We start from the raw sequence: 11,432 nt of genomic DNA, 5'->3' as shown, positions 1-11,432 counted from the left end.
TACCTCCCCCATTCTAGTACAAAAAAAAAAAAGTGAACTTAGTCTTGTTGAAAGCGGCAAAACAAGAAACATAAGACTAAAGAGGCAAATGAATTGCTGGAAAATCTTGAATGGATCTCTCATGGTGTCTCTGTCTCCTTTTTGACTTTTTGAGTGGCACACTTCGATCACCCCATGTTCTCCCCCTTTCAGCTTATTGGTGATCAGATTGATAAAATAGATCCCGCCCAACTATTGCACGAGGCAATTTTATTGACAAGTCGGTGCGATTTTATAGATTACGATTTGACATGTTGCACATTTCACGTGGTGACACAAGAAATGATTGATGTGAAATGCTAAATTGAACGGTCAGATTTGATGGCGACGACTTGAGATCCAAGTGAGACCCATCAATTTTAATAATATAGATTTAGTTAGTGTATATACTCCACTCATATAACAATTTCTCGTGCTAATTGAATTATATTTTTATTTTTCTTAAAGAAAAAGAAAACAATAACGGCATTGATGCTTCGTGTATTTCAAAATATTTTATTATAAATGAAAAATGTGGGAAGGGGTGATCGGTGGGCCACTTCTCTAGACAATATCACCAGCGTTGCACATTTGTGTGATCAGAATGTTTGATTTGAATCATCACTATTATTCATTTTAAGCAGACTCGTTACCATTGCATCACCGAATGCAAGTTGGGATAGAGCTAGAGTGATCGTACACCTGATGTACAAATAGAACCTAAGCCACAGACGCACCATGATTTTCTAAGACCAAGGAACGGCTAGGGAATTTGAACTCGTAATTAATAGAGGTAATCGGTTTCGGGGTGGGTCAGTTCTCACCCTGATCGGGAACCCAAACAATCAGATCAGACTGGACTGGTTCTCTGTTTATGGAACCGGGAACCGACCCTATCCATTGTGGCCCGGTCTGATTCTCAGATTGGACCGAGACTGACAATAGACCCTTTTTTTTCTTTCAATAATAATACCTGCATCAACAAGTGTATGTTTCTTTAGTCTTTGGTTCCTTTCGTAAAGTTTTTTTCTACTTTTATTTTCCAAACTAAAGCTGGAGGCAAAACATAACCATAGCACCTCCTGCGGCTCTCTCGCTCTCAATAGGGTTGGTCGCATCGTCTAAAGGTTTCTCTAATTTTTGCCAAAAGGATGTTTGTCTACCGGACCACATCCAATAGAACTTATTGACAAAAAGATGTTTCTCTGGAACTGTCTAGAACCGCATACCGGTTCAGTCCAGTTGGTTGGTTTCTCGTGCCAAATCAGGAACCGTCTAGAAGCGGCCGGTCCGGTCCGTTCCCAAGTTGGATCGAGACCGTGCTCACCTTGAGTAATCAAGGGAGCTTCAAACCACATTCGAGTAAATCTCATCCAAATCGCCCAACCACATCAATAGTGTAGAGAATATGGGAGCAAGGACCACCTCTAATGACCTTCAATATGATAAATGTTGAATTTGCCATGGGATTGGATAGTCGAATTTGATAAAAGGAAAGCTGACGTTTATTCTTTTTATTTACAAATATTCGATTTATTAAAAAAAATAAAAAAAAATCCATCTTCACATTGCCTAATATCAAGTCATCAATTCCAATACATAATATCTAGATGAAAACTTGATAGCTCAATACGAATTCACAAGTCCATTGCAAATTTTGGATGGAAGCAATGAATGTGGAGAGGGGACAATTGTTTCACTTTACTGTTTCTTGGGCTTTTTTGGGCCAATTTTTGTGGGCTTTCACCATTAGTATTGGCAGCACAAATTTAATTTTGTTAAGTTCCTTGAAATTATTCAACTATAATTCCGTGCTGATTACTATTTTATGCATTTATCATGATGAAAATTACACAATAGTGGCATATGCATATATGTATATTATACATGATCATGCACTTCCGAAAGTCATTTAGTTAGGGGTGCAAATAAGATAGTTTATAGGGTTAATATCACGAAAAACCCCAAACTGGTACAGTGACAATTTTGTCCCAAACTATTTTTTTGTGACCACAAAAAATCCTAAACTGGTACACTTGTGACAAATTTACCCCAAACTAATTTTTTGACAACCAAAAATCCCAAACTGTTACATTTGTGATAAATTTACTCTTCGTTAGTTTCTGTTAAATTGAATTAATACCACAAAAAATCACAAACCAGTACACATGTAACAAATGGAGGGTAAAGCATAAAATCGATACATCAGCTAACTGTCGCGTGTCATTTAACAAAGTAATTTGACGGTAAAATTTAACGGAAACAAACTGAGGGTAAATTTGTCACAAGTATACCAGTTTGGGGTTTTTGGTGGTCAAAAAATTAGTTTTGGGCAAAATTATCACAGGTGTACCAGTTTGGGGTTTTTCGTGGTATTAACCTTAGTTTATTTGAGGTCTGCTCAATTTTTGTTGTTATGAGTAGCTTGGGTATCATAACAAGGAGAAATTGTTCTTGCCTTCTGATTCTAAAGTTATGGAGATGCAACATTGTTCAAACGTGATCCAATGCTGCCCTAGTACCCAGTTAAGTAGATATTAAAAAGATACGGACGTTAGACAACATCGTTCTCTTCAAAAACTTATTAAAACTGTTACGAGACGGAGTAATAATATTTTTGTATAGCATCCCAATTAATACTTCTCCTCACGTGCAAGCGTGTAAGTGGATTCCTACACGCACGAAACAAGATGTAAACATAATCACATCAAAGAGACGGCTCGCAATATTGCATGTTAAAGATTAAAACTAAGAAACGTGGCGTCAAAAATGCATTGTCGGGCCGGCGCAAACCCTTTCTCTAAGTCTAATTGAATCCCTAGACCCTTAGATTTTGGCTTATGCATTTTTTTTTTCTAGATTAGCTTACTTTAATTTTGAGTCTGGATTTCCTCCGGCACTTGGAATTTTGAAGTTTCCAATCGATCTAAAGAAACTAATTGGTGGCAACCTAGTGCAAAGCAGTTGTTAAGAATCGAATTCCCTTCGGCTTGCCCCAAACCTGAAGAGGGGAAGTCTTTGGGAGCTTTAGGTGGATGTATATCCTTGGGTTGGATCGTTTTCGAGCAATTCACCAAGCGATAGCGATTAGGGCATTTGTTTAGTATGTTAATCTGTTAATCAGTGAACATATGTTTTGCAAGAATTCAATAAATATTGGTTGACATAATTCGGATAATCTTGTTCAACTTGCATACGCATGTAGGCATGCATTAGTACCACATGTTTATTCCTATTTTACTTCTATATATGAGATGTAGATACACAAAGCAAAACAAGGAGGATTTGAAAATATTAGCGGGTAAATAATTTATTTCAGATACATTACTTTCAAAGTTGTTAAACCAAGATCGACATAGAGCGATTGATTATCATGTTAGCCTCTCTCTTATTAACAGAGAATTGCATTATGGCCAAGCTTGTCATTATAGAGATTAATGATGAGGGTGCATTCATTACCCAACAATGGCCCAAATTACAATGTAAAACGATTCTTGAATTTTCTCATGCCTACTAAATCTAAATTAAATTTTACCCATACTGCGACGATCAATAAGTATTACTTAAAAAAAACTCTAATTATATTGTTTTTCTCTTTTTCAGTTAATATATAGAAAAAGTTATAGCGAACTCAACCGGTTCCTATGGCTTTAAAAAGGTAATGAAATCGAGACTCATATGCGATGTTCCTCAACGCATTCTACCCTATCGACATATATTCGGCTGGCTCATGAGGGGAGGGCTAGCCGGTGCCGATGAGCCCTCGCTCTCGTTCAGTGTCCGACGGGACGCATCCACGCCACGTGTCGCATTTCTATCGCATAGCATTGACGCGTCAGCATATACGACGGAGTCCTAATAAAATGGTTCTATTACACCGAACCATGCATGTAAGTTAAGGGTTTGTGCCCAGGAGCATCTCTGCTTTGTGAAGCGAGAAAGCCTTGGAGGGACAATGCAATTCCATGTCTCCACTAGTATATGTTACGTCCCTAGATTTCTTTCATTAAGGCCGAAACCATATACTATGTCGCCCTTTATCTGTCATTAGCATATATTTTCTGGGTTTGAATTTGGTAATTAACTCGATAACTAGATTTTAATCGTTCACACCCCATTTAAAAATTAATTTCGAGCCCAATTCTTATTCTTCTTATTCCCTCAAATTCAGCGCCATACGCATCAGATATACGCGGTCCCGTGATGAGATGCGTGCGAGGACGAATGTTAAGAACACACGTGATTTGTGGGGGCTTTCGCAACACATGTAGTCATTTTTTGCGCGATAATTTAAATTTTTTCACTCGACTTTCTAACGAGGTTAAAAAGTTTACGAGCGGTTTTTGGGGAGAAGGAAAGCGAATTATGAATATACCATACTGATTAATGACAAACTATAGGTAATTTTCACATTAAAAAAATTGGCTCATGACTTTGTCCTCAAGTACACTAACGCCAAAACCGGCTTTCATCAACGGAAAATTTTCCCCGATGCCCATGCTACAAGAGGCTTGGAAAGATTTGAACTCGTGACATTTTGTTCTGATACTACGTAAAATTTTGTGAAATCACCGCCAACTATTCTAAATAGTTAAATTATTACATGAATGTGTTATTTTATATTTAAATATCCTAATAAAGTGGCGGTCGAAGCAAGGAAATAAGTAATTTAGTGATAATATATCTCATATCTCGTGCGCAATAAAGCCACGAAACAATTCGTCCCCATAAGGTTCAAAGACCACGAACCCATTTGTCCTCACATATAAATTTGGCAAATTCGATCTTTTTCAAGAAAAGTCTTTAAATGTAATTATTTGAGAGAGAAAAAAACATGAGAAAAGAATTCAAATGATAATTCGACAAACAAAATATATAAATTGTAAATGCGTCGGTCGCATTGCGCTCTACGAAATAAATTAATCGAATTATGCAGAAGAAAAGACTATTAATTTCAGTAATTTTAGTATTCTGCATCGCATAAGTATTAAACTTTGTTACGAAGAGAGGGACCAAAGCCTAGCAAGCGATGCGGCAATTAAGGTGCTACTTGTCCGAAATTGTTACCGCGACTTTGTACGAATGAAATTGTTTAATTAGTAAAAAGTCATACATAAAAATAATAATAATTTACGCGGTATTCCGTAATGATTTCACTAAAAGAGAGCATTTTTACACAAAGTGCGAAAAGGAAGACCTCTTCTTTTAAAATAGGAATGAAAATTGAAAAGAGAAATGGTGTAATTTGAAGAGGAAAAAAAAAACTTATTAAATCCAAACAGTAAATTGTCTCGCCAGAAAAAAATCGAACAAATTATTTTCCTTTTCTTTTCTTCGAAAAGGTATTAAAATAATTTATTCTTTTTTCCAGTCTTCTTGAGGTTCCATCAAATTACATAATCAAAATAATTTAAGGAAAAACCAAGGAAATTCTTTTTCCAGATTAGGAAAGTCCCACTCCAAAGAGTGAAGTTTCAAAACTTGACTGTCAAGATTGGCGACGTCACTCGCCGCGTCCCATTCCAACGGTAAACTATATTGCTCCTCTCCTCCCTTAACCTCCGCCACCCTTCCTCGTCTTCCTTCCTCTTCTGTTCTCTCCAACGTTGTCTGTCTTCTCTCTTCTTCAGCTCTCTCTCTCTCTCTCTGAATTTCTCCCGCAGCTCTTGCCGTCTGTCGTCCTCGCTGAGTGCTTCTCTGTTCCTTCCACCGAAACCCCATGAAGCTCATCGATTTCTTGGGCCCCGGATCGCCGACCATCGGCGACGGCCCGAGATGCGATGTCCACTCGCCGCCGCCGCCGTCGTCGTCGTCGTGCGTTTCTTATCTGCACGGTCAGGAGAAGAAGAAACCCATCGGCGACCGCCCGAGAGTCGATGTGCACTCGCCGCCGTCGACGGATTCTTGGTCGTTCGTTCCTCGTCATCTGCACGATCAGGAGAAGAAACCCATTGGCGACGGCCGGAGAGGCGAGGTCCGCTCGCCGCCGTTGACGGACTCTCGGTCGTGCGTTTCTTATCTGCACGATCAGGAGGAGAATCGCGACGAAGGGTCCGGAGAAATTTCGTCCGCAAAAGCGGTGGTCGTGGCTCGCGAATTCTTCCCCCTCACGCCTGATCGGAAGGCTTGCGACCCTCGTCAAGAAATCGCTCCCGCCCAACCGAAGCGAAAATTTACGGCCTCCCTCGCCGGCGATGAGACCTTAATTGTGGAGAAGAAGGCGAGGTACAATACAAAGCAGAAGGACAAGAAAGAGGCCTCGCAATGTGAAGAAGAGGAAGATAGACGCAACGGCGTTTCCACAGAGTTGGTGCTGCTCTTCGACCCTTATAAGATCAAGAAGAAGCTTACAAAGAGCGATCTTGGCCACCTGTCGAGGCTCTTGATTCCGAGGGCTTGCGTGACGACCCACGTGCTCTGGTGCATGAGCGAGGAGACAGTGACTCGAGTCATGAGCGGCGAGGGTGCTGAAGTCGTAGTATGGGATGCGGACGTGCGATCCGAGCACCGACTGGTGTTTGCTTTCTGGGCGTCGTCAGGGGCCTACGTCCTGAAGGGGTGTTGGATCAAGGAGTTCGTGCAGCGGAGGGGTTTGGCGGCTGGCGATGAGATTGGGATTTATTGGGATCCTACTGCTAACAGGTTCCATTTCAGCCTTCTCCGCAAGGCGAATTAGACTTGATCTTGAATTAGTATTTCTCTTGTTCGATGACCAACAGAAAAAAAGTTTTGATCTTTAGAAAAGGATTTTAGTGATGGAATTTTATTGTATGCAATCAAGCAATCTCTTTCCTCCGGAAATTCAATTTTAGATGAGTGTTTCTTTTGAAACCTGGTTCCATGTCTTTAATTTTCTTGTGTGAGTTTCTTAGTCACTGTGGTGATATATACAATTTCCTGTTTTGAATGGGCAAAGTCGATTATGGTAAAGTAATCACTGTGGTGATCGTGTAGATAAGAAACGCACGACAAAGAGTCCATCAACAGTGGCGAATGGAGAGAATTTACGATACAGACTCGGAGGTTAGAGAGAAATATTTAGTTTACTGTTTCAATGGGATGGTGAGTGACGTAATCAATCTACACAGTCAAATTTTAAGAGTGCACTTGGAGTGAGAGAGGCTTTCCTAACTAGAACATTACTTGTTTGGTCGTCTTTTATGGCAGCTCCTTGTCAGGGACTGTTTGTATGTTGTAGGAAGAACAGACATAGCCAGAGCCGAAATTTAATTCTTCAGAGATTGTGCTGTTCAATAGGCAGTTTTGAACAGGAAGGAAGAAATATCAGATGCAGAGATTAGCTCTGTTTAGATTTATAGTTGTAGAGGTAAATGATTGTTGAGCTATGTTGGCCTTTCCGTTAAATAACCGAGTCATTGTGAAGTGAAAGATTACAATCCAAATAGATATTTGGTCATTGCATCGATATATTTTGATTATGTAGTAGCTGGGTTACTTGGCACATATGCACCAAGAGGCTAAGCACCCTTTTGGGCAGCATATTCTAGATTATTTCCTGCGGCCTTCACTTCATACAGGCTCCACCCTTGGCTAGAGATTAAACTAGCTACTCTTGGTTGTTGTAGCAAATGTACAGCATATGATTTGTTTCCCTTCCCATGTGTACTCGAGCAGACTGAAAAATCAACTACATTGATCCCATTTCTGTGACTGAGAATAGTGAGCAACCATATACATGTCCTGTAGAATTTCACTGTTGTGCTTCCATAAGGGCACGATGACAATGTCCATGTTGACTGTGCAATCAAATTCTGAATGTTGGTGCACTTTTTTGGTCTAGCTGATTTGCAATTGATATTTTATGGCAGTCTTTGGTGTATGTCTAAACTCAAATTTTCATGCACTCAAAATATTTAGCTTCTCTGTAGAGCGGATGATGTCACTGTATTTATAGACCAGCAGTTTCAAAGTGAAATTAGACAAACTGCTTCAGTTTATTTAGTTTGGCAGAATGATCACGGCACCCTAGTCCCTGGTGGTGTCATTGTTCATATGTAGCATTGTGCCTTTCTTATTTTGAAAATGTACTGATTCTTCCTGCTATTAGGCTATGAGATCGAACCTCCATCCCTTTGCCCCTGCCCCCCTCCTCCATCCACTAGACCAATTTCCCTGAAGCTTTTATCAGTTACAAGAATTAGGGAAACGGCCATATGAGTAAAGCGTAATGAAACTTTAAATTTGCCACAATTATAGTGAACAACTTTGTAGATCAGACAAATACTTTAAGCTGAGTTTGGGGAAAGAAGTTGGACTTCCTGGTTGAACTATATGAAGACTATTTGCAAAAATACAGGGAAGACTATGCTTTGCATCTTGTAATGGAGCATCCCATATTTTCAGGGATAACTCTTCATACCGTAGGATAAAATGGTGTTACCATCTTTTCTGGAATAGCGAAACTGCTTGTACCGATGTCTTTGGTCGACACCTGAAAGAGTAAATGAAGGGGAGGAAAAGAGAATAGATGTCACAAAAGAGTACAGATTTGTTTGTGTACTGAGAGTAGCCAAAAGAACCATTGCATATGTGGCAATTATGGGTTTTCAGTTGATTGACGCAAGGAGTTTTACTTCGGCTAATGGATAGCTGAGTAGCATCAGATGCCAAAACCGAGTTTTGCTCAATATACAAGCAAAAGGATGTGTAGTGTATTTTTTGAAAGTAGTGAATGCAAAGTGTGATTATAGATACTAGGGTAAATAAAGTGTAATTGTCTCTTAAAATGTATGCAGAAGGCCTAAGAAAGCATCTAAGTTCTATTATTTGGTCTCTTAAATGATTCATAAAGGATTCGGCCCCTCAGCTTTCTCTGGGCTTCCGGTGTTTTGAAATTCATTGGAATGGCAATTGACATCAATGACTTTTGCCTTCTGGCTGTTCTTTGTTGAAACATTTGCGTTTCAACCTCTGTTAGCTTGGCAATTCTACTTCCTATTTAATTGCAAGATTTGGCATTGCTGTTTCAGCCCCCGAAAGACCGTGTTCTCTCTTCTTTAGCCTTTCTACTCCCTACTACTCAGTTCATTTGTCTATGAATCTCTAAGAAATTGTTATCTTTCTGTGTAATCATTTGTTTTCCTTTAGGCTCAGTCGCTGAAGACATGTTTCACTGGCAAGCAACGTGTCTTTCTTGTTCCAATTCACTTCCCATTTCCCACCAGCCTATCCATTTAAACCACCAAAGGTATTGAAGGATGATGACCTAGCTGTACGTTGTGATACATTACCATATTATTGCTCTCTTCCTTTGGGCCTTTGCCATCTCATTTCTTCCTGTAATTACCTAATCTTGCCCTAGATGTTATCCTTTTGTCAATCATAAGTTCTTCCTCCATTGCTTTGGAAGGACCTGATCAGATAGTTGAGCCATCTTACAAATCTTGGCTTTACTAAATTCTCAAATATATTTTCTTCCTTATTTCCTCTTTGATGTCCTTCATTTCCTTGTCTGCATTATTACATGTGAGTAGATTTTGCTAATACTCCCTCCTTTGTGACGATAGTAGTATTTTTTTTAAATGCATCAACCAAGAGCCCTATTGGAGCTATTTGATCAATTTCATTTTCTAGTAACTTGACGATTAAATATATATTGAAAGACGGCCTGCTATTGAGTCATTGACCTTGGATATGGCAGTCTGTTGGAAACCATCAGTTATTGTTATGGCAGATGCCTTTTTCAGATGCCTACACCGAGATCTGCTTTCCTTGCTTCACTAAGGTCTGAGGACTGATTGTTGTGGCATTTAATGTGTTTAACACGTTAGAAGTCTAAATAAGGGAATAAGTTATCTGAATGCTGCCGATTGAAACTTGTCAACTGAGCGTGCTTTTAGGAAGTACCGAATTGGCAAATGCTGAAATCATGAATGTGGTGATTATATATTTCTGCCATGTGTTGCGTGCTATTTAGACTGGTAGAACAGGAATTATGTCCACTTCTTGCTGTTGCTGCTACTGCTGCTAACACAATTTCTGCCCATATTTTCTTCTTAATTTTTTCCTCAAGGTTGTTGCTTAATTGTTCCTTGGTTTTCACATGTTTGATTCAGGATGGAAGTCTTTCACCCGATATTTAGCATTTGCCTTGACATATTGAAGGAGCAGTGCAGTGGAGCCCTGCCCTCACCATTTCGAAGGTGAACTTTTAAAATGAGCTGATCTTATCTGGCTATTAGGCTATGAGATCGAACCTCCAACCTCACGCCCCTGCCCCCATCCTAGTTAAGGTAAATCTGAGGCGTCCAAGTACTGATGTTGTTTGTGAAAACAATCTGTACATTTTTATTTCCACGTAAACATCAAGGCGCATTTGAGATGGTGCATTTCTAGCCTTGGTTCTCTTGTACTTTGAGTGTATATGTCTTACCCCATATATACTTTGAAAAACTATTTTATCAAACTGCAATTTAGTTCCTGGAAACTGCAGTGTTACCTGATGGCCAATCACCAGTTTCATGCTACTTTGTTCGAGGCTTTCCCTAAAGACCTCAAAAGTTTTGTCAAAGACTACAGATTGTTCTTTTCAAGGAAGTCGGTTGGAGAAACCTAGTACCGAATTTTTTTGTAAGTATCCTAAATGCTGCTTTGCATCCTAGAATGTCATCAAATGTTTGGTTCTGTATGTTCAGAAGTGTCAATGTTGCTCTGTTGTGATCACTATCTGTTAAATGTGACCACTACCGCTGGGTGGACAACTGTTCTTATTTCTGATTTCCAGGTGCTGCTCTCAATCTGTTCACCATTGACAGACCCAAATCCCGACGACCCTCTGTCCCAGAAAACGCGCGCATGAACAAGACCGACAAGGCCAAGTATGAGCGAGCCGTGGGTAATTCAAGTAGGGTTTCGGGTCTCTGTGAACTTTGGTCTCGCAGTTCATATCTGTCAGCGAAAGACCGTCGTCCTTAGATCCGAACAAATGAAGTCTGTAAGATCACCCTCCTGAAAACACATGCTCCTCTACATTGTTTTGCAACATGATGCCATGAAGAAAGACTTATCTGTAACACCATAACCAAACCAAATCTTAACTTGGACAGCTCTATAACAATGGGAAAATGTCATCTGGTTCAACATCTTGACTTTAGGCTGTGGCTTGACTTTGGATATCAACATGGTTGAACATCTTTTATAAATATTATGCTCATTAATGCTTTTGAATAGTGAGCAATTTTGGTTATAAGAAATTTAGAGCTTCATTCTGAAAATATGCTGTTTAGAATATTTATTGGCTTTGTAGAGAACATGACTCTTTGGCTATGATTAATCTAGAACGTAAAATGCAAATTCCTAGTTATCTAATTTATATTGGCTGCAAATAGTCTTGAAGTCTTGCTTCCTAGGTGGAAAAATATCAAACATAAAGAACGCACTCTCTTATCCACTGT

At 39.5% G+C, this 11,432-nt stretch overlaps 1 protein-coding gene across 1 annotated transcript; it reads left to right on the top strand.

The window, feature by feature from the left end:
* The first annotated feature begins 5,624 nt into the window (after positions 1 to 5,624).
* LOC115693659 (putative B3 domain-containing protein At1g78640) lies at positions 5,625 to 9,240 on the top strand. The gene is made up of 2 exons (XM_056318049.1): positions 5,625 to 6,660; positions 9,127 to 9,240. The coding sequence occupies exons 1-2, from the start codon at positions 5,738 to 5,740 to the stop codon at positions 9,137 to 9,139; spliced, it is 936 nt and encodes a 311-aa protein (XP_056174024.1). The 5' UTR covers positions 5,625 to 5,737; the 3' UTR covers positions 9,140 to 9,240.
* Positions 9,241 to 11,432: the final 2,192 nt, after the last annotated feature.

Source organism: Syzygium oleosum, unplaced genomic scaffold (assembly GCF_021117445.2).
Source record: "Syzygium oleosum isolate NSW1041296 unplaced genomic scaffold, Sole_v2.1 Sole_v2.14, whole genome shotgun sequence".
Classification (NCBI taxonomy): Eukaryota; Viridiplantae; Streptophyta; class Magnoliopsida; order Myrtales; family Myrtaceae; genus Syzygium; species Syzygium oleosum.
This window is presented reverse-complemented; position numbering and strand designations above follow the sequence as displayed.

Bases quoted from the DNA above. Each gene is read 5' to 3' on its own strand.
- LOC115693659 (XM_056318049.1), top strand. From the start codon at position 5,738: ATGAAGCTCATCGATTTCTTGGGCCCCGGATCGCCGACCATCGGCGAC.